The sequence below is a fragment of the Camelina sativa genome, chromosome 1 (genome assembly GCF_000633955.1).
Source record: "Camelina sativa cultivar DH55 chromosome 1, Cs, whole genome shotgun sequence".
Lineage (NCBI taxonomy): Eukaryota > Viridiplantae > Streptophyta > Magnoliopsida > Brassicales > Brassicaceae > Camelina > Camelina sativa.
In genome coordinates this window covers 7,489,805-7,510,393 of record NC_025685.1, presented here as the reverse complement: position 1 = coordinate 7,510,393, position 20,589 = coordinate 7,489,805, and the positions used below count along the sequence as shown (strand labels likewise).

At 37.9% G+C, this 20,589-nt stretch overlaps 7 protein-coding genes across 7 annotated transcripts; 4 read left to right on the top strand and 3 right to left on the bottom strand.

Moving 5' to 3' along the window:
- On the top strand, window positions 88-3,362 carry LOC104781848 (protein high chlorophyll fluorescent 107-like). The gene is made up of 8 exons (XM_010506622.2): window positions 88-760; window positions 883-1,026; window positions 1,118-1,423; window positions 1,698-1,757; window positions 1,891-2,136; window positions 2,345-2,455; window positions 2,646-2,822; window positions 2,910-3,362. Exons 1-8 carry the CDS (start codon window positions 176-178, stop codon window positions 3,234-3,236), a joined length of 1,956 nt encoding a protein of 651 aa, XP_010504924.1. The 5' UTR covers window positions 88-175; the 3' UTR covers window positions 3,237-3,362.
- LOC104781831 lies at window positions 3,585-7,918 on the top strand. The gene is made up of 13 exons (XM_010506600.2): window positions 3,585-3,912; window positions 4,195-4,381; window positions 4,474-4,546; window positions 4,661-4,808; window positions 4,935-5,044; window positions 5,400-5,540; window positions 5,610-5,751; window positions 5,857-5,982; window positions 6,518-6,681; window positions 6,781-6,855; window positions 7,007-7,148; window positions 7,239-7,547; window positions 7,637-7,918. Exons 1-13 carry the CDS (start codon window positions 3,643-3,645, stop codon window positions 7,787-7,789), a joined length of 2,040 nt encoding a protein of 679 aa, XP_010504902.1. The 5' UTR covers window positions 3,585-3,642; the 3' UTR covers window positions 7,790-7,918.
- On the top strand, window positions 8,175-9,659 carry LOC104781841 (universal stress protein PHOS32-like). The gene is made up of 3 exons (XM_010506611.1): window positions 8,175-8,413; window positions 8,704-8,813; window positions 9,307-9,659. Exons 1-3 carry the CDS (start codon window positions 8,230-8,232, stop codon window positions 9,502-9,504), a joined length of 492 nt encoding a protein of 163 aa, XP_010504913.1. The 5' UTR covers window positions 8,175-8,229; the 3' UTR covers window positions 9,505-9,659.
- On the bottom strand, window positions 9,864-12,068 carry LOC104781821 (B3 domain-containing protein At3g17010-like). The gene is made up of 4 exons (XM_010506590.2): window positions 11,752-12,068; window positions 10,814-11,105; window positions 10,373-10,713; window positions 9,864-10,286 (listed from the first exon to the last, which is right to left on the bottom strand). Exons 1-4 carry the CDS (start codon window positions 11,848-11,850, stop codon window positions 10,023-10,025), a joined length of 996 nt encoding a protein of 331 aa, XP_010504892.1. The 5' UTR covers window positions 11,851-12,068; the 3' UTR covers window positions 9,864-10,022.
- On the bottom strand, window positions 12,549-15,125 carry LOC104781812 (ubiquitin-conjugating enzyme E2 32-like). The gene is made up of 5 exons (XM_010506579.2): window positions 14,861-15,125; window positions 14,328-14,459; window positions 14,140-14,224; window positions 13,792-13,955; window positions 12,549-13,316 (listed from the first exon to the last, which is right to left on the bottom strand). Exons 1-5 carry the CDS (start codon window positions 14,969-14,971, stop codon window positions 12,831-12,833), a joined length of 978 nt encoding a protein of 325 aa, XP_010504881.1. The 5' UTR covers window positions 14,972-15,125; the 3' UTR covers window positions 12,549-12,830.
- On the top strand, window positions 15,400-16,460 carry LOC104781797 (bifunctional TENA-E protein). Its single transcript, XM_010506553.1, has 3 exons — window positions 15,400-15,606; window positions 15,711-15,928; window positions 16,005-16,460. The coding sequence occupies exons 1-3, from the start codon at window positions 15,475-15,477 to the stop codon at window positions 16,315-16,317; spliced, it is 663 nt and encodes a 220-aa protein (XP_010504855.1). The 5' UTR covers window positions 15,400-15,474; the 3' UTR covers window positions 16,318-16,460.
- Window positions 16,327-17,728, bottom strand: LOC104781806 (DNA-directed RNA polymerases II, IV and V subunit 9A). The gene is made up of 4 exons (XM_010506566.2): window positions 17,624-17,728; window positions 17,265-17,340; window positions 16,700-16,858; window positions 16,327-16,593 (listed from the first exon to the last, which is right to left on the bottom strand). Exons 1-4 carry the CDS (start codon window positions 17,650-17,652, stop codon window positions 16,513-16,515), a joined length of 345 nt encoding a protein of 114 aa, XP_010504868.1. The 5' UTR covers window positions 17,653-17,728; the 3' UTR covers window positions 16,327-16,512.

Genomic DNA, 20,589 nt, shown 5'->3' with positions numbered 1-20,589 from the left:
ACCCTTAATATAACAATTGAAGATACACGAAAGCTTATGTTAATTTAGGGGTAGCTTCGTCTTTTAAAGAATCATCTTCTTCTACCCCGAGCCCGCCTAGCTTCCTTCTCCGTCTGCGTCTTCCTCCATGAAAGCTCTCGCAAACGGTTTTTAACAGTGAAAGTTTTTTAAAACAATGCACTTCTTCTTCGTCCCGACTTCTTCGTCTTCATCACCTTCTCAGGCGAATACTTCTTCGTTCTCTCTCTTGTTTCTCGCCCCTTCTCAAATTCCTGAGAATCTCTGTAAATTACCGGCGAAGATCCATATCGGAACGCATGGAATCTCCGGTCAATCGTTTCTCACGCATCCTCCGTGCTCATCTAAGAACACGTCTCTGTGTGCAGTCGTCGACAGGTCTTCTTCAGGTGTATCATCGCAACAAAAGGAATTTGCGAACGGCGAGGGAGAGGGAGATGAATCTAACACGGAGGGAGTGTTGGTAGTTCGACGGCCGTTGTTGGAGAATTCCGATAAGGAATCTAGTGAGGAAGAGGGAAAAAAGTATCCAGCGAGGATCGATGCTGGTCTGAGTAATATAGCCAAGAAGATGCCCATGTTTGAGCCGGAGAGATCGGAGTCGTCGTCTTCATCTTCAGCCGCGGCTGCTGCTAGGGCTCAAGAGAAGCCACTTGCGGTGAATTTGGACTTATCTCTGTACAGAGCAAAGGTTCTGGCTAGGAATTTCAGATACAAAGACGCTGAGAAGATACTGGAGAAGGTAACATCGCTTTATCATGCAATCCTGGTTCTCGAATTCTGTGACTCTTTGAATAGTTTAGAGAGGTTAATGTAAGGATTAAGACGTCTACTAAAACTAATCCTGTGTTGTTGGGTTTTAAGTGCATAGCTTACTGGCCGGAGGATGGGAGACCATACGTGGCGTTAGGGAAGATACTGAGCAAACAATCCAAGTTAGCCGATGCTCGGATCGTGTATGAGAAAGGGTGTCAAGCTACACAAGGAGAGAATGCATACATTTGGCAGGTGCTATATAGTTTTAAAGCAGTTTGCTTGATACACTTGAAGGCAGCTTTCTGTTTCTAATGCATATCATATACCTTTTTCTTTGGAACAGTGTTGGGCAGTCTTGGAAAAAAAGTTGGGAAATGTAAGAAGAGCGAGAGAATTGTTTGATGCAGCTACGGTTGCTGACAAGAAGCATGTAGCAGCCTGGCATGGATGGGCAAACCTGGAGATAAAACAAGGAAATATTAGTAAAGCTAGGAATTTGTTAGCCAAAGGTCTCAAGTTTTGTGGCCGAAATGAGTATATCTACCAAACACTTGCCTTATTGGAAGCCAAAGCTGGTCGGTATGAACAGGCAAGGTACCTGTTCAAGCAGGCCACTATATGCAACTCCAAGAGCTGTGCCAGTTGGTTGGTAAGTGTTTTGCATCATCAGATGACTGTGGTAAGAGCTGATAGGACAATGCCATTCGAATAAGTTTCACCCTAGGATTAATCCTCTTCATAATTGTGTAAAAAGAGAATGCTACTGTGCTACTGCCATATTCATGACACCTAATTCTGGCCTCCCCTGTCTTCTCCTTATCAGTCACATGATTTAGTTTCAAAAGGTTGCTTGTATCTAGATGTTAACAAAATTTTCTGAATGAGCTTCTCTTTTCTCACTAAATGTTCATTCTTATGAACAGGCATGGGCTCAGTTGGAGATACAGCAGGAAAGATACCCAGCTGCTAGAAAGCTTTTTGAGGTAACTGCTACATCGTTTTTTTATATATCCCATTCACAATGAGGTCAAAGCAGCAAAGGCTGTATATTTATCCCGGAATGACTTACTACATGTGAAAGCTTCAGGCTCTAATCACATTTTTATTTTTCCACAGAGAGCTGTCCAGGCAAGCCCCAAGAATAGGTTTGCGTGGCACGTGTGGGGGGTGTTTGAAGCTGGAGTAGGTAATGTTGAGCGTGGAAGAAAGCTCCTGAAGATAGGTCATGCGCTCAATCCTAGAGACCCTGTTCTCCTTCAGTCTCTTGGCTTACTGGAGTACAAACACTCATCTGCTAATCTAGCCCGGGCTTTACTAAGAAGAGCATCAGAGCTCGATCCTAGACATCAACCTGTTTGGATTGTAAGTGTACAAGATTCAGTTTGATTGCTCTTTACATGATCGATCTGCTCAAATAGTTTTGGTCAATAGGTTTTCCTTCTATTGGTTTTTAAGTTGTAAATAAAATTTAAACCATTTGCTTTTACCAAGTATCTGGCTAGCGAATTCAAGAGTCTTTATAATTGTGTATGGAAGGGGAAATGATTGGTGAAAGTGTATTCCGGTTTAGGCTTGGGGTTGGATGGAATGGAAAGAAGGAAACACAACAACAGCTAGAGAACTTTACCAGAGAGCTCTCTCCATTGATGCAAATACCGAAAGTGCTTCTCGTTGTCTACAGGTATAACTACTAAAATCTTTCATTTGCAACTTTATGTGTCCTCTTAGCCAATGAACGTAAACATTGTAAAAATGAGGGATTAAGACTTATTCGCCAAAAACTTGTTGGAATCATAAAATAGCCGGCAAGTTTGCTAAAACATTAGCATATAATTGGAGGATGTGCTGAAACAAATTCTTTGTCTCTACAGGCGTGGGGAGTTCTTGAACAGAGAGCAGGAAACTTATCAGCAGCAAGAAGATTATTCAGATCTTCATTGAACATTAACTCACAAAGTTACGTTACATGGATGACATGGGCACAACTTGAGGAGGATCAAGGAGACTCCGAACGTGCTGAAGAAATCCGTAACCTCTACTTCCAACAAGTAAGCTCTTGTACACATTCTTGAATTATAGCAGGATCTTCGACTTCTAGTAGACTTTATATTCACCTGTTCTTCATTGCAAAACAGCGAACAGAGGTTGTTGATGATGCCTCGTGGGTCACAGGATTCTTGGATATCATCGACCCGGCTTTAGACACTGTTAAAAGGCTCTTGAACTTTGGTCAGAACAATGACAACACCAGGTTAACTACGACTCTTAGAAACATGGGCGGAACCAAAGCTAGCCAATCTAATCAGCAAACGGAGAGCTCTGTGGGACGGGAGGACACTGAAACTGGGAGCGGGTTTAACCTCGATGCGTTTTTACGCGAGAAGCTGTCGTTGGATCCTTTGAAGCTGGACGTTAATCTTGATTCTAAGAGGTTAGAGAGATTCACTAGAGGGAGAGCATAAATGGTGCTTGAGAAAATATGAGGGACATTTATTGGAGCGGTGTAAAGATAAAGGATTCGAATGTGTAATTTTGATAAGAATGATAATATAGCAATTGTTAAAATTTTAAAAAGATTTTGGAAGATTGATTTGATTCATTAACATCAGTTAAACCGGATAATAAGATAAAATTATCAAAATAAAAATATAGTGGAGGAATGTGTGAAGAGTTGAAAGTAGGGCTTTTTTTGGTAAATTAATTTGGGCTTAAGTTCGGAAATTTCCGGCGAATTGATTTTTTTTTTTTTTTAGTTTTAAATTAATTTCCCCGGGAAAGCATAAGTAGTGAAATGTTCTGAATCCCTGAAAAACCCGGGCAACTTCAGTAACGGCAAATCTAGGGTTTTGAATTGGAACCGGAGCTCCGATGGGGGATACAAACGGAGCATCGCTCATTGAAATCGATGGCCAGGAAGAAGTCGAAGATCAATTTCTCGCGTTCATCGATTACGCCAGAACGGTGATTTCATCGGAAGGAGACGACGATGAGGAAGGTGAGAGCAAGAAGGCTCCTAGTGAAGCCACGACTGAGGATAGCGGTCCGGGTTGGGGTTGGGTTGCCTCGCGTATTCTGAAAACTTGTACCGCTTATTCGAGCGGTGTCACTGCCGCGATTCTCTTGTCCGATCTTTCTCAGGTGCTGCTTATCTCTCTCATACTTCGATTTTGATTTTTTTTTTTCAATTGAGGGTGCGTAGTAGGTGGGAAGCTTCGGTTTGATGAGTCTGTGTGCTTGTAAACGTTGTAACGTTTCTATCTGTTTTTTTTTTGTGAGAAATCGTTTCGCAGCTTGGCCTATGAGATTGAACAGTGTAATATGAGATATAGCTTTGACTTTGCCATTGAGCCTGTTTATGTAGTGTGATTGGGAAGTTGATTCTGGATGTTTATCCGTTTAATCTTGAATGTTTGTTTGTAGGCATGGCATGAGCAAAACAAACCAGGAATGTCAAAGAAGAAGCCAGAACTCATTGTTCAGTTGAAAAAGAGTCACAAAAGAAGAAGACTAGCTAACACTGTGACTATAGACTCGATTTATGAGAAGAAATTTTTGTCCATGAACAGCGTTTTGGAAGTTGTTATTATTAATGCCGATGTTCTTCCCGGTATCTTTTGAATCCTGGCAGCAATTTCATTTCTTCTGCCCCTACTGTACCAAATAAATGGTTTATCCATTCAAGTATGAATCCTATTCCAGGTACAAACATATTCATGCTTACACTAGGGGATTTTTGGAGCTCCAACACCATTGATCTCTATCTACATCGCAGGTATGCTTATTTGGTAGAGATGAATTATCATCATCTCGGATTGAGATGAGTTTGATTGCTTGTTTATGATGCATGTACGGAGATTCTTATAAGCATCTAATGCCTCTTGTGTAGGTATTATGAGTTGGTGGAAACACCAAATGGAATTCTTGGGAAAGGCAGAGAGATTTTGCTCACTGGGTGCTACCTTCGTACCGCGAGAGAAGGGTTTGGCACTCCACGGTTACTTCCAACAGAGTATCTTGTCATTTTGCTAGATGAGGTTTGGTTTCTGCTAATCTTTCGAAAGAATAAACTAGAACTGCAATTTTGGATTTGAATGTAGTTAGTACTAACACATCAGAGAATAATTGTTTAGTCTTTACCTGACTTTTATATACTGCTGCAGGACCAAGATGATGATGCAATCCTCATAGCAGCTCAATTTTGTTCCGATACTTTCTCATCTGTTTCTCTTGAAGCTTTCAACAATGGAACTTCATACTCTTTGTATGCTAGGTAAAAGAGTATGTGCGTGTGATATCACTGAATAACTCTTATCTTGGTAAAAGTAACGTACTTAGTTGAAAACCGGTTCCAGAAACTTTAAACACTACAACAGTGGTTACATTATCAGATGAAAACCTTTTGGAACTAATGACTAGTAATGTCGTGATTTAATAGTAAAATTGTTGAAAGACGCATAAAGTACCTCATAAAAAAGGATGTACCGTGTACAAAGTATATGTTTTAAGAGATTGAGTCATTGAGTGGACTTAACTTCTATTGGCTGTTTATTCTAAAGTAATATTAACTTCTATTGGCTGTTTATTCTAAAGTAATATTTCATTTTCCTCTCTTGGTTTGGGAGCAGGATTGAATCTATAGGTCCTCTGGAATCTGAACTGAAGTTTAGTACTGCACATAGAAGGCAAATTGAACTTGTAGATGGTGACGGTGATAGGTTAAAATTTGTCTTGTGGGGAGAGCAAGTCATTGTGGCAAACCTTCTGAGGTAAGCTCCTGGCTGGTTGCTTCTACCTTAATTTTTTCTACCAACCCCTTCTTACAGATTCGTTTTCAGTGTGGGAAGTGTGCTTGGGCTTGAGAGGCCTTATATTTCTAGCCTCGAAGAGAGTGCAGTGGGCGGAAAGGATGAGTTTTGCCTTGAATATGGTAGTGCAACACATCTCTATCTAGTGCCGTTAACCTTACAAGAGGAACGGGTGGGTGAACTTTTTTTTTCTGTCACTCCTCTTTTTCTGGGTCAGATATTTGCGTTGAGTTTTTATGTCACCAATGAGAAGTGAATTTTGTTTCTTCTTCTTCAGGTTTGTGTAGCATTTTCCCAAAATCAGTGTCAAGGATCAAAATTGCTTGGTTCAGGCGGAGTTTCGCAGGTGACATTGCCTCGTGATGCCGAGGGGTCTATAGACTATAGTAACTATCCTTTTCAGGTGAGTAGAAGTTGAGATACCATTTTATTCAAGCATGATATTAACAGATGGTTTATAAATCTAGAGGCTTAACTTCATGGGTGTATGGTAACAGATCTTTGTAAAGTTGTCAAAGTCCCATGCGGTGATTGGAATGTTATATATTGAATGTATATATCAGCTAATTCTGTGTCTAATTGGTGGCTTATCTTTCTGTGCACCTTCTGTTTAGAAACCATTTAACAGGGTCGGTTATTCTACAATTCCATTTATTTGGTTCGCAACTTCACACTGAATCTAAGTTCACATCGCTACAAATCGTATTCTTTGCATGACATTTACTGGTTTTTCTTTTCTAGCATCAAACTTCATTCATAACGTTTACATCTTTGCCTGTATTTTACTTGTGCGCACAATATGATCTTTGTTAGGAATTCACTGCATCGTAGGCCTAGTAACAGAAGAAACTATATGCATCATACATAGAGCCTGCTCTGGCCATTATTTTTGATTCTAGCATCTGCTAATATTACTCTCCTTGGTTGAAGTTCTGCAGACGATTATAACGGACATTCGCGACAAAACCACTGGCATCAGTCTGTATGGTGTCGTAACAGATATCTTATGTGATGATCCAAATACCACAGGGGTGGTATTTTCTCTGAAAATTGAGGACACAACTGGTGCAATATGGGCAAAGCTCCATTTTACTAGTTACTGGTATCAAACTGTTCTGTGAATTACAAAACTTCAGTTGAACAGCAACTGGGAGCCCTCGAACATTCTGTTTGATGAACTGTTTATTTGTATGGTTTCCAGGTCGTTGGGAAGGTTAGGGGTTGGTCATGTCGTGTATGTGTCTGGGTTATCCTGCAAAGTCACAAGAGAGAATTGGTAAGAGTCTCTCTTGCTTTGAAAGTGAGAGGTATCGATCATAAACTGATTTATCTCAAACGTAAATGGAATACTTGTCATTAAGTTTCAGTATGTATCGGTTTTATTGATTTAGCTTAAACATTAATGGAATTATTGTTTGGTTGAGCAGCCTTGAGGTGTTATGGCATGAGAAAGACGAGAAAGCTGCATTCGTCAACCTTAGCTGCTTGCCGGCATTTTTGACCTCTTCTTGTCTTCACAAAATCTCTACGCTCTCCCAAATTTCAAAACAGAGAAAACCTGCAATAAACGTGCGTCTAATTTTCTAAATGGTTCCCAACAGAGCTCTTATATGTGTTTCCTTTGAACATCTTACTCATATGCTAATTTTGGGGGGACAGATTTGTCGGGTTAAGCTGGATGAGATGGACCAATGCCATAACATCAACACCAGATTATCGCATAGCGTTTGTGGGCATTTCATAGATGAAGAATCATCATCAACATCAACTTCATCACATGGAGGGAAACTGCGATGTAGCTTCTGCGGAGTAAGCTGCACCAGTAACGCAGGGTCAGAAGTAGTGAGAACATTCCACATAACGATAACACTTGCGGATGAGGAAACCAAACTATACGCATGGTGTACGGGTCAATCCGCGTCAGCTATACTTCAGATATCTGCTGATGAATTCTGTGACCTCCCAGAGGTAACAAGACAATTCCTTTTTTTTTTGTGTGTGTGTATGTTTGGTAAAATGAATAAAAGAAGCGCAATGTAAAAAAAAAAATGGTTCAGGATGATCAGCTAATGTATCCGTCATCATTGGAGAACGAGTGGTTCCTAGTGACATTAGCAAACAACGGTAAGCGGAATTCGGGTTCCGGCCTTCGGTTGTCTCATGAAACGGAGGCTACTTACTGGGAAATCACCCGCGCTCTCAAGATTTAAAAGCTCTACCTATTTTTGTAACATCTATTTTTTAAAAAAAAATTATTGTCATGATTAGTTGTCAAAACAAAACCGTGTTTAAACGAGTGGAGAGATTTGTTTTTAAGAAGGTGACTTGATTGATTGATTGTTTGTTTACTTTTGGTTTGCTTTGGACCGCTGTTTTAAAAAGATAGTGGGCCCAGACTCCACCTTGTCCGTTACATTTTTACCTCCGACCGTGAAGATATTTTGCACCCACTGTTTTTGTGAGCTGTTTCAATCCTATGGCTGCGATCGGTCGTGGACTCCAACCAACGGCCAGGATGTATCCAGATCGTTGGACAGCATTACAGCGAATATTTCTAATTATTTTTTCAATACTTCTTTTTAGTGTAGTTCCATCTTCTTCCTCATCAGAACCCATTTTTGTCTTCGAGTGAGAGAGAGAGAGAGAGATTATGGCGGAGAGTGGTGGACGGAGGATCGGAGTGGCGGTGGATTTCTCGGATTGTAGCAAGAAGGCTCTGAGCTGGGCGATCGATAACGTGGTTCGTGATGGCGATCATCTCATCCTCATCACTATAGCTCACGATATGCATTACGAGGAAGGCGAGATGCAGCTCTGGGAGACCGTTGGATCACGTACCTTCTTTATCTCTCTCTCTCTCTCTATTAATTTCCTTTTGCCCTTTTATTGTCTGATGATCTTGTTTGTAAATTTGTGTTGAGAGAACCTGACCTGAGCTTACTCATGTCATCTATCATTTAATTTTCAATTGGTTTATGTGTGATTTTGCATGTTTAAAATTTGGAAATACTCTGTTTCATCAGAAGTTGATCGTGTATTCGTGTTGTATGAACCCTTTCTTCACTTCTCTGTATTCAATCTTGTTGTTGTTTTGACTCTGATATTTGTGTTTGTAACTTTTCAGCTTATATTCCGCTGAGTGAATTCTCTGATGCTGCTGTGATGAAAAAGTATGCTGTGAAGCCAGATGCTGAAACCCTTGACATTCTCAACACTGCCTCTAGGAGTAAATCTGTAAGCTTCTTCTTATTCTTCTTCTTCTTTCAAAAGAACAGTCCATGAACTCTCTCTGCAACTTGAAACTCTTTTATCCTTTGAAACTTGTAGTTTACTAATGTTCACACCACAATACCTGAATTTGAATCACAAGTTTATCATTCAATTGCAGATAGTTATTAGAGAGTAACGTTAACTTGAAAGAAACAATTTATATCCTTGATGTTCAGGAATAATCACTCTGACTTCTATTCCTCTTTTTATGCATATAATCTGAGGAGTGGTTAGTATAATACCCTATTGAATAACCTGCAACTGTGCTGACATATATAATATGTTACACCTATCATAGTATTATTCAGAAGTTCATTGGAAGCTTTTTGTTGCCTTGTGAGTTGCGTGACCAAGAAAAAGAGTTAATAGAAGTCAGATTGATATGAATGAGTCTTTCTTTAAAACAAATATTTGTTTCCTGTTAAACTAAGATCCGAGTGTTATGAAACATGGACAGATTACAGTAGTGATGAAGATATACTGGGGAGATCCTCGTGAGAAGATTTGCGCAGCAGCTGAACAGATTCCCCTCTCAAGTCTTGTGATGGGTAACCGAGGCCTTGGTGGTCTTAAGAGGATGATCATGGGAAGCGTGAGCAACCATGTGGTGAACAACGTCGCATGCCCTGTGACCGTTGTGAAGGGTCACATCTGAGTTTGGTCGGATAACTCTTCTAAATAACCACCGTATATTTGTGTTCATGGTCGGAATTTGTATTGTTAACTGTTGTGTGACTGCTGTATTGTTCATCTGTATGGGTAAAAAACATGTCTTCTAATAAATACAGACTCTTTTGAGTTTTGAACCAACTTCAAGCATGCAAATATGTTTATATCATTATAATCCGGTATACAACGAGGTTTACACTTGACCAGTGACAACATTAGTTTACAAGTTATGACAACACACTTTGTTTAAAGACAGAGCATGCCTTCACTTGTCACTGCCGAAGGAAACGGTTGAAGCATAAGATTGATAGATTTGCATAATAATCCTAAGAAGAATTTATCACATCGTAGTTCAACAGAAATTATAAGCTAAAGAGCAGTCTCAAGGAAACAACAAACACACAAAACAGAACAGAATAGCTTAACCGTCATAAATACATAAAAGTAATCTAACAGTCTCCATAGATAAGAAAGCAAAAGACACTGCTTAACAACATTCATTCCTCAATCGATCATGAAGGGGATCTCCTCTCTAGTCTTCTTGGGGATATCTAGCACAAACTCGAAGGTGTCAATGAGCTTGAAGGTGCATTTGTCACCAACCGATATAGGGAACTCCCTAGCCAGTTTCGAGTATCCACCTGAGAAGATTGTCCGAATCTCCCTCACCAAACAAAGCACCTTCCATGACTTACCATTTGGGTGACGAATCGTGAACATCTTAGACTTCTGCGGGAGATGATCATCCACAAACTGTTTTGGGATTGCCTGAAAATAAATCAGAGATTCACATCAATACATAAAACTGTGTGGTATAGTTATGTTCAGTCAAGTCTTTGTTTATAAAATCTTACCAGGAACTTGAGGTATGATTTCTTAATGGTGATTTCGAATTCTGGAACACCATCAATGACCTTTTTGTTGATCTTGCTCTTGCTCTTCCTATTCTTCTTTGATGATATGGAAGCCTCAGCTTTCTTCTTCATACCTTTAAGCTCAACTCCTCTCGAAGATTCACCTCTTTCCATACCATTCTTCACTTTCTTGTTCAACATCTTCTTCTTGGATGTTTTGGTCTCTTCAGTTTTCTTCTTTCTTATCTTGATCTCAACTCGTCCAGGAGATTCATCTATTTCCTCATCTTCCTTCTTCACATCTTTGTAGCTGCAATCTCCTTCTTCTCTCTTGATCCCACCTGTTTTCATCATCAAAGCAAAAGATTTAGTCTTCTTCTTCTTCTTCTTCTTGAACTTCTCTGTTTCATAAAGCAGTGATTACAAAGCACAAAAGCTTACTAGAAGAACCCATTGACAGGAGATTTCGAGGTATGAGGATCTCCATGCAGTTCTGCTCGTAGATGTGGACATTAAAGATCATCTTCCCTTTGTGAATGAAAGTAATAAACTCGTTTCTTCCCAAAGAGTTGTCACTCACAAACTGATCCCATCCACGCTTCTCGATGTAGTAGTATCTCGTATTCTTGGAGACTTCTACATTCCAAGACTTTCCCCATTGCGCTCTTATCACCATCTTGTAAGAGAAGTCTTTCTTGGAGATTTTGCTCATGAAGTTGTACGGAAACGCTCTCTGTTTTGACCATACAACGAAGACTGTTACTAACAGTTCAATCTTTTTGTCAAATTACATAAACAATTTAAGAGGCCAAAGTTTCACTCTTTCAGTCTTATCATAAAACAAACTTTGCATCGAGAAAAGCAAAGAAGATAGATCTGAGTATACAGAGAGAGAAGCAACAACTATCATGTTTTTGAGAGCAGAGAGGAGAACAAAAGAAACTTACTTATCGTTAAAAAGCTAGTGGAAAGATCCAAAAAGATAACTAGATTCAACTTTTCAAGCACTAAAGATTCAACGTTGAGACCCATTAAACAACAGAAAACCAACAGATTCAACATTTTAACAAAGAGAACCCAAAGATTCTACCAACCTAAAACAAGATTTAACTTTTCAAAAACAGAACATAAAGATTCATACGTTGTGACCCATTAAACACCAAAGAACCAACAGATTTAACGTTTCAAACACAGAAAGTGTAAAGATCCAGAGATCCAGAGGATAAACAGACTTAAAACCTTTTAAAGAAAAGAGAAAACCAAAAGACTAAAACCGTGAAAACCCCATTAAACTCAACAACAAAAAGATTCCACCTTTCAGAAAAAACGAAAGCTATCAAGAACAACAACCAAAAGATATGAGGTTTAGTATAAAGTACCATGTGCTCAGAGGACAAATCTGCGCTCTGAAAGATCTTGAAGAAACCCAAGTTCTTCCGTTCTTCTTTAATCCGATCAAAACCAGTGTTCCAACCCATCTCTCTTATCTCTTCTCCTTTTACCTCGCTCAAAACCTCCTCACTTTCGACGTCTTTCTCTCTCTCAAAACCTCTTCACTTTCTACTTCTTTCTATCTCTCTCTCTTTCTCTCACTCACTTAGATATTAGGAATGGTCAAAGTCAGTATACATGTATAATTTGCCTTGTTTTCATTTATTAAAAAACAAAGGTGTTGATTGTGAAAAAAGCATTCATGTATTACCTAAGCGATTATTTCTATTATATTTTGTTAAAATGGTAATAAGATAGAAGGGACAAGAGAGCTGTTTAAGACTGACTTCACAGACACGCAAAAGCAGTGTTTTTGCTGGTTTTAGTACCTGAGTATCTCTGGGGAGTAAGGACGTAGACTTCAAACTTACTACTTTTGTGTGTTGTTTTCGCCACAGTTAGTCAACTGTCACAGTACCTATGATGATATCTATATTGTTAATTTTTATTTGAATTTTTGTCTTACGAACATTTATTTACATTTCATTTCAACCTTTGGTAACTCTTTTTTTTTTTAACGTTATTACACAGTCAAAGGTCAAAAGTTTAAAGCTTTTTCTAAACAGAAAAGTGAATACTACGGTACACGATGAGATCACTCTGTCAATCACACCACCGTATCCTTCTGTAACTTATAATGTAAAAGACACACACAATAGACTGACTACATTAAATAACTCAGATCTCAAATAACAAAAAGCTTGCTGTATTAATAAAAAGTAGTTGGTGTCCAAATCGAAAATACATATTGTTGTTAACTTTGTCACAAGTTAATAATCCAAATCTATAAACTAAATTGCAAGACGATTTTCACACATATTTACCCATTTTTATGCACTTTAATCATATTTATACATTAAACACCAACGGTATCTTTTCCCAAAAGCGGGATTGACTTTTCATGTTTTCATCCATCGATCAACTTCGACACTTTTACCTTAAGGATCGACGATGTTAATTATAGAGTTCAGGACTGATCTATAAACCCAGCACCGTAACCACTTGATCGTATGAACTTCTTCAGGAGAAGAACCACGATTGCGATTGTGAGCCCAACCGCCGCCCACGTGAACAGTCTGTCATCGACTGGCTTCTGAGCCGCTCTTCTGGCCACCGTTGTTTGCTCAACACTTACAGAAGCTTTGTCTGCAACTTCAACCGCTGTCAATGCTGCTGCAGCAGGAACCACATTAGCTGCTGCAGCAGGAACCACATTAGCTGCTGCAGCAGGAACCACATTAGCTGCTGCAGTGACTGCTTCAGGTGTCTCTTCTATGATTTGTTCATCAACTATGGTGTCTGTTGTAGCGATGGATAGCTCTTCCACTACCGTTATGGCTTCCTGTGGCTCAGTTTGGGACTGAGCTACTGTGTCAGCGGACGGTGTTTGGTTACATTCCAGAGTAATGGCTTTTGGAACCACGGTTGCTTTGCTAAGAATGTAGTGATGAATCTGCGGTTATTAAAAGGAGATGATCAGTTAAGTTGTTTCTAAAACTGAAGATAAATCATAGGAAGGAAACTTAAGTCATATCAAAATACATGAAGAGAGGGTCAAGAGTTTAAACCATAAGGAGATAGCTAACACTATCTTTGTCTAAAACCAATAGTAATCTGCAAAATGGTGCTACTCCTTTAGTTAAGTAGAATAACACCACATTTTATTGTATGCAGACAATAGCAACTGTGATGCGGTAAAAAGTAAGCAGACACTCTTTGAGAAAACAATAGATCTTAACCGCTAGAGATATGCAAGCTTAAATTTTGACCAACAGCTATTTCTAAGGTTTACAACGGCCAAATGGTATAGCACATACTCAACAGGTTCAACAAACATATAGCCAAATTCATAAAAATGCACCAGAATATTATGCATAAGCACAACACTTAAAGGGTGTGTTCCAGTGGGGATTGAGTAACTATTATACCTCATCAATAATTTTTTGCCGTTCAGGAGAGCCATACTTGGGTGGTGCCTCACGCGATTTAATAGCTAGTGTACGCCTCTCCTCCTTTGGATAATCTACAGAGCCCAGTGCTCCATTGGGACTTGTGGGCATGAATGCAATGAGAGCCACCAAAGCAGTCCGAACTGCAAAGTCAAAAAAACTAAATCATAAGAACAAAGAGATGATATATATAGTTCAAACCTTGTGTAAATTACAAGTGTTACGTGGTCTTGTAGAAAAAAAAACATAACAGTTAAGATATAAGGTATCTTGTGACATGTTGTTGGTGTAAGGATCAATGAAAATATAAAAAGTCCAAGACTTTACCACTCCATGAAGGTTGCCAATGCTCGGGGTGGTAATTTGAAATGCTCAAACAAATCTTGGTATTGGTTTCAAAGCGACCATTAGGCTGAAAACAAAAGCAGAGAGATTCATTAGATAAAGACTCTCCCTTTTTCCCTTGCAACATGTGTGTGTATTTACGAGTAAAAGAAGAGTAAAAAGATTCTTACGGTCAATAACATGAATGAAGGAGGTTTGAAAGGGTAATCTGCAGGCAGCTGAATTCTCCCATGATAAATCCCTCCCTCAAATTCAGTATCACCAGGACCACGGATAGCGAATTGCCATTCAAATATATTCTCCTGAGGTTAGAACAGATAGAACACAAATACCCAAATATAAGAGAGACTTAGTTGAATTCAGTGAAAATACACAAGGATATCGATCCTCCAAGATCATGATCGCCTAAATCAAACACCATCATCACTCAATGACAGATACACAATGATACGATACAACACAGCACAAAACACCATACCTAGATCTATACGAAACAGAAGTACGAAACAGGAACATCAAGTAACTCTAGCTACAAAACAGAAAAATCAGATTTTTCAAATTTCAATTTCGATTCCCCCGGTTAACCTAATCTCGAATTAGAAACACAAACGAGACTAAATCAAGAGAAGGGAATCATAATCAACATCTCCGATCTCAAAAAGCTCGAACCGGAGATAAGGTGAGTATAGAAAACGTTGTTTACCTCAAGAGGGAGAGACATAAAATCATCAGAAGGATTAGCTTGCATCTCCTTAACCTCCTGCAAAATCCTCTTCACAGCCGGATTCTTTCGGTTATACCTCTCATCCGCCATCTTCTCTCGCCCAACAGATCTTGCCGGAAAAGTGCAAATCCGCCGCCCGGAGCTCGCTCTGCCCGATCCGTCTTTACAGATAATAAAATAATAAATACACAAGTTCAAGAATTCAGACACAGCAGCTTCGAGGAGGTGAGAGATTTGGTTATACAAAACAGAAGTATATAATTAGCAAAATATTATCCACGTCACACACTCTTTAACTATAGGATGAGTGACGTGACCATTGCTGAATAGTCATCCCAAGCATCTTAACGGTTTAGATTTTCCCACGTCATCTACGAATAGGCCAGCGTGTCTTTAATCACCGTTGATTTAGACGAAATCGTTAACTTATCGTTGTGAGAGACTTTAATAGGCCTTGGGCCATTTCTTTAAAGCCCATTAAAACGTGCATTGCAGACTAACACAATAAATAAAAAAAGTCAAAACGTTGACGAAGATGAACCCGATGACTTCAAAGATTCTTTGTAAGAAGTGAGAAGAAGGAAGCAATTGCAATGGAGAAGAGAGGGGTGATCGACACGTGGATTGATAAGCACCGTTCGATATACACGGCGGCTACACGTCATGCCTTCGTCGTCTCTATCCGCGACGGATCCGTTGATCTCTCGTCCTTCAGAACGTGGCTGGTACTGTTATTACTGTTAGTTAGTAATTTACTGATGAAAATAAGAGCAAGAATCTAAAGACTTTGGATACGACGTTGTTTTGTGTGTGTGTGTGTGTGTTGCAGGGGCAAGATTATCTGTTCGTGAGAGGATTCGTGCCGTTTGTAGCGAGTGTATTGATCAGAGCCGGCAAAGAATCCGGCGAGAGTTCCGATATGGAAGTGGTTCTTGGTGGTATGGCGTCGCTGAACGATGAAATCGAATGGTTTAAAAGAGAAGCATCGAAATGGGATGTTGATTTCTCTACCGTTGTGCCTCAAAAGGCTAATCAAGAATATACCAGGTATTGATTTTTATATTGTAACCTGAATTGAAATTGAAATCAGAGACTAGTTCGAGTTCCTCTTTGTTTATTCAAGGTTTCTGGAAGCTCTGATGAGTAGTGACGTGAAGTATTCAGTGATTATGACAGCTTTCTGGGCAATTGAAGCAGTGTATCAAGAGAGCTTTGCTCATTGTTTAGAGGACGGGAACAAAACTCCTGTTGAGCTTACAGGTGCTTGTCATCGGTGGGGCAATGACGGGTTTAAACAGTATTGTTCTTCTGTCAAGAACATTGCTGGACGGTGTCTGGAGAATGCCTCTGGTGAAGCTCTGGCCGAAGCTGAAGATGTGTTTGTACGTGTTATTGAACACGAGGTCGCGTTCTGGGAGATGAGCCGTGGAGGATAGTAGCTAATGTTTTGGGTTCAGTTTTTTTCTCGTTTGCTTTCAGTTCCCAAAGTGAAAGTTTCAATCTTTATGTTTGGTGAGACACAAGTTGGGATTATGATTTCATAACACCACTAAATAGCTCCTAGAAGGTTTTTCCATCATTCCACATCTAACACTTACTGGTAACTACTTTTAACATCAATATCCTTAACTCTACTCTCTCCAGCGATGACCACAATTCGGGTTGCAGCAGACAAAGAACAATGTCATTCCTTCTTCACCTCTAGCCGTAGCCTGCATATTCAATGATATCTATGTTACTTCCTCGGGCGGTAGAGAAAATTTGAGAATACGTTTTGGGGAAGAAACAGCGAAGATGTAGCATAACCAATAGTTATACCTGGAAGAAGACGGCCTCGCTATGCTGGCACTTGGCACAACGCACAGCCTTGGTTCTGGGAAGAGTAGGGTCAGAAGCCACATCTGTTAGGATCTGAGTTCGTTCACTTACAGAGTGATGAACCTCGTTTCTGTACACACAGCTATTATCAGCTACTTCCTGCAAATCAATGCCCCCAAAAAGTACAGAATCTGATGATGAGGACACTTGTATGATCCAATCTATTAATTTTGTAACAACAAGATGACAAATGCAGCTTACTTAAATAAATGTCAATAACTACACGCAGTTTGTGTAATCAATATGCTAATCCTTTCCACAAGCTAAAGAGTCCCTTCAAAGTATTCATACAGAACACAATACTAGGAAACAATACTAGAAAGCTAAAACCATAGGAACGAACTTGCTTGATAAGCCTTATAATTGAAGGAGTAAGATAAGTAGAGAGGTTGGTGAAACTAAGGAATCCCAAATCACTAAAGTCTCTTAATTGTGCACTTCATTGAATGCTAAAAAACCCTAATTTTACCACACACACATAATGAACCAAAAGCTTTATATAGACCTGGTGATCACAATTACGGCAAGCGTAGAGGAGGATCTTCTGCTCCTTGTCCTCCTTAGGATACAGAATGTTATTACTGAACAAAAACAGAAAACAACAACACAATCAAAAATCAAGGATGACCCATTAACAAAATTCGAAAAAAGGTTAGAGCTTTAAGGCGAAATCGACATATTATCCCAGGTGAAATCAACAACCATGGATGGTTCGATAGAGGATGCAAAACATCATAACAAAAAAAACAACGAACACTTCAATAAAATTTATGCACAAACAAAAACAACCTAAGTAAGGTACGGTGCAATTCCAAAAAAAACTACATATAAGAGATGAGAGCCGAGTGCTTTTTTTTTTTTTACCATTCGCGGCAAAACTTCATAGTACTCATCTTCGCTGAATCAGTTGAGAAAAATTTAGGTCGAGAAGTAAATCAGAAGAGTCTCAAAGAAAAAATCTGGCGGGGTCGTTTGGGAAAATAAAAAAAGAAGATGAGATCGTCGTTCTCGTATTACAGAGTACTATAGTAGTTATCTTCCGACGGGACGGTAATTTCCACTTAAGCTTATTGGGCCTGACTTATTAGGCTTTATTGCTATGAGAAATATATTTATACAGAAGATTTTACTTTTGACTATATTTTTTTTCATGTATTATAAAAGATAACTATGTTATTACCATCATAACATTTTATTATTAAATTTGATTTGACCACATACTAATATTAATACATAGTTACATACACTAGAATTTCACCGGCCGAGGGTTAATTTGTTTTTCAAAAAAGCAAAATATAATTTGTTTAGTGGTTTAACCATATGTGTAACTAATGTTTTGTATTTTTAAAATGTACAATATTTTGCATCTATATACTGTATTATGTAGTGTACAATTACTACTCCCTCCATTTTTTTTATTTACTTGTCATTCTAGGTATAGTCTTTTATCCAGTTTATTTGTGGTTTGTGGTTTCTAATGTCCTTTTTAATAGAAAATTATCTCATTTATCCCTTACTAATTAAATAAAATATTTAATACTTTTAGAAGTTTAATAGTCAAACTAGGTAATACCCCATGCTACAGCACGAGATGACACATATTGTAATTAATTTATGTATATTTTGAATGCATAAAATATTCTAATTTATGTGTTTTTTATAATTTTGAAATTTTAAATAGTGTTGAGTAGTATATTTGGTTTACTTACATGGTAAATGTTAAAACATATTTAGATATTGTGCATTTGGAGATTCGGGATCCTTCTCCCCGGTGTCAGGTGGATGGATCTTGGAAGGCTTCAGATCCTTTTGTAGGTCTGGGCTGGTGGTTTTGTAATAGTGAGGATTCTACGCAGCTAATGGGAGCACGGAGTCAGCGATGCAGTCCTTCCCCCTTGCATTCGGAGCTTCAGGCTTTGATTTAGGCGATGGAGTCCCTACTGGCGGCAGGTGTTGACTGTCAGAGTTTTGAGACAAATTGTGCAGAATTAGTGGCTATGGTGCAGTCTCCCGATGAATGACCCGCCTTCTCCAACTTGTTGGATGCTTTAAGCTTCCTCCGACCATCCTTTCCTTCCTTCATGCTTTCGAGGATCCCGCGGACGTCAAATGTACGGGCAGATTGTCTTGCTCGTTCTTCAAGGTCTTTATCCTCTGAAATTTCTTTTGTAAACTATTTCCCTCCGGTTTGGGCAACCAACCTTGGAGTTATTTTCTAGATTAATGTTTGGTTGAAAAAAAAAATATATATTTAGATAAGTATGTTGTTTAGACATCGTTAATCCTTTGCATGGTAACATATATATACTGATCGCTTTGCAGTTTTTAAGCAATAGCGGTATGCTTATAGGTGTTAAATCCAAATATCATATTTTAATTTGGTTTTAGTTTGGAATATTGCACATATATAACCTACACGTAACTATTTTAGAATGACAAAGACATCTCGTCCCATCTCGTCTTATCATGTCCTGTACTGTTTCATCTCGTCCCTACCTGTAAAATTTTATATATTCCATAATTGTTCTCTTTTAAATAATTAACTATTAGATAATTTTTTTTGTCCAAAATTTTAGGGTAAGAATATAACTAAATTTTGTGCTTTTCTCACATCTTTTGACATATAATTTTAATAGAAGATTTGTTCATAGTACATAAATTAAAAATCTACTTATTAATATTCAATTTTGCATAAATATATAGTAATACAATATAGTCAACCAATTGTAATTATTGAATTTTAAAGTTTTAAATACTTATTTTAGGGTGATTATCTATTTAGTAATACAAATATAAATTGAAATTTCTTTGCTTCTTTTTTGTTTTTTAAAAATGAATTTTTTATAATTTTTCTTAAACAACAAATGTAATCCATGAAATAGTTCATTTTCATAAATATGTATTCTTTTTATTTATGATTACAAAATATATTAGTTACATAAGATATATTTAAAGATATTTCTTGCATAAGATATATTCAAAAATATTTCTTACAAATAAGTTGATTTTAGATATATTTTATATATCCATTATAATAAATTTGAATTGATTTTTATTAATTTCACATATCTTATATATTATATAGTATAGATATAAAAAACTGTTTTCCAAAAAAAATATAAAAAACTATTTATATATTTTCTTAATATATGTAAAATAACCTGAAATAACAACTAAAAAACTAGAGGGAGTATGTTTTAGTTGCACTGTTTTATAATATAGGAATGATATCATAAACTTCATTAAATATTTAGTTAGTCAAGAAATGTACTATTCGTAGTCTAAGTAAATATTAGAAGGGTTGAAATTTGACCAACTTTGGAAAGACTGCAAAAACGCCTACATTTAGATGCCTTGAATCAATGGTTCTCTTAACTCGATTCTTATACATCACAGAAATGAAAAAAATGTTAGTAGCGATCATAATGCTCACCTTTTCACGCAAAAAGAAATCCAATTAAGCAACTAATTAGAGAGAAAATCACTGTAATCTGTTTTTCTTGGAATATGCAGATATGCTAGGAATTTGATTATCTTTTGGCATTTAAATTTGTTTCTTTAATTTGATTTTTAACATATATTGTAGGAGGAAAGTATCCTGAAATCAATGTGTTGAGATGGAAAATCTCGGGTGTGATCTTCCTCCAAGATAAATAAAGAGAAATCTGATTAAGAGAAATCTGATTAAGAGAAATCTTGTTTTAATATAAGTTAATGTCAATGACAAACTCCAAGATTTTTTTCCGTAAATGTACTTGGAAAATGTATATACAGTAAAACCTCTATAAATTAATAATGTTGGGATCAAGATATTTTATTAATTTATAGTG

Excerpts from the sequence above, each read along its gene's own strand:
- LOC104781848 (XM_010506622.2), top strand. The coding sequence starts at position 176 with ATGCACTTCTTCTTCGTCCCGACTTCTTCGTCTTCATCACCTTCTCAG. Across the intron at positions 761-882 it reads CTGAGAAGATACTGGAGAAG|TGCATAGCTTACTGGCCGGA; the intron begins GTAACATCGCTT and ends TTGGGTTTTAAG. Across the intron at positions 1,758-1,890 it reads CTGCTAGAAAGCTTTTTGAG|AGAGCTGTCCAGGCAAGCCC; the intron begins GTAACTGCTACA and ends ATTTTTCCACAG.
- LOC104781831 (XM_010506600.2), top strand. The coding sequence starts at position 3,643 with ATGGGGGATACAAACGGAGCATCGCTCATTGAAATCGATGGCCAGGAA. Across the intron at positions 3,913-4,194 it reads TCTTGTCCGATCTTTCTCAG|GCATGGCATGAGCAAAACAA; the intron begins GTGCTGCTTATC and ends GTTTGTTTGTAG. Across the intron at positions 4,547-4,660 it reads GATCTCTATCTACATCGCAG|GTATTATGAGTTGGTGGAAA; the intron begins GTATGCTTATTT and ends CCTCTTGTGTAG.
- LOC104781841 (XM_010506611.1), top strand. The coding sequence starts at position 8,230 with ATGGCGGAGAGTGGTGGACGGAGGATCGGAGTGGCGGTGGATTTCTCG. Across the intron at positions 8,414-8,703 it reads CTGGGAGACCGTTGGATCAC|CTTATATTCCGCTGAGTGAA; the intron begins GTACCTTCTTTA and ends GTAACTTTTCAG. Across the intron at positions 8,814-9,306 it reads CTGCCTCTAGGAGTAAATCT|ATTACAGTAGTGATGAAGAT; the intron begins GTAAGCTTCTTC and ends AAACATGGACAG.
- LOC104781821 (XM_010506590.2), bottom strand. The coding sequence starts at position 11,850 with ATGGGTTGGAACACTGGTTTTGATCGGATTAAAGAAGAACGGAAGAAC. Across the intron at positions 11,106-11,751 it reads ATTTGTCCTCTGAGCACATG|AGAGCGTTTCCGTACAACTT; the intron begins GTACTTTATACT and ends TGGTCAAAACAG. Across the intron at positions 10,287-10,372 it reads AATCATACCTCAAGTTCCTG|GCAATCCCAAAACAGTTTGT; the intron begins GTAAGATTTTAT and ends ATTTATTTTCAG.
- LOC104781812 (XM_010506579.2), bottom strand. The coding sequence starts at position 14,971 with ATGGCGGATGAGAGGTATAACCGAAAGAATCCGGCTGTGAAGAGGATT. Across the intron at positions 14,225-14,327 it reads CTTCATTCATGTTATTGACC|CCTAATGGTCGCTTTGAAAC; the intron begins GTAAGAATCTTT and ends TTTTGTTTTCAG. Across the intron at positions 13,317-13,791 it reads GGCAAAAAATTATTGATGAG|ATTCATCACTACATTCTTAG; the intron begins GTATAATAGTTA and ends TAATAACCGCAG.
- LOC104781797 (XM_010506553.1), top strand. The coding sequence starts at position 15,475 with ATGGAGAAGAGAGGGGTGATCGACACGTGGATTGATAAGCACCGTTCG. Across the intron at positions 15,607-15,710 it reads CGTCCTTCAGAACGTGGCTG|GGGCAAGATTATCTGTTCGT; the intron begins GTACTGTTATTA and ends TGTGTGTTGCAG. Across the intron at positions 15,929-16,004 it reads GCTAATCAAGAATATACCAG|GTTTCTGGAAGCTCTGATGA; the intron begins GTATTGATTTTT and ends TGTTTATTCAAG.
- LOC104781806 (XM_010506566.2), bottom strand. The coding sequence starts at position 17,652 with ATGAGTACTATGAAGTTTTGCCGCGAATG. Across the intron at positions 17,341-17,623 it reads ATGAAGTTTTGCCGCGAATG|TAATAACATTCTGTATCCTA; the intron begins GTAAAAAAAAAA and ends GTTTTTGTTCAG. Across the intron at positions 16,594-16,699 it reads GCGAGGCCGTCTTCTTCCAG|GCTACGGCTAGAGGTGAAGA; the intron begins GTATAACTATTG and ends TTGAATATGCAG.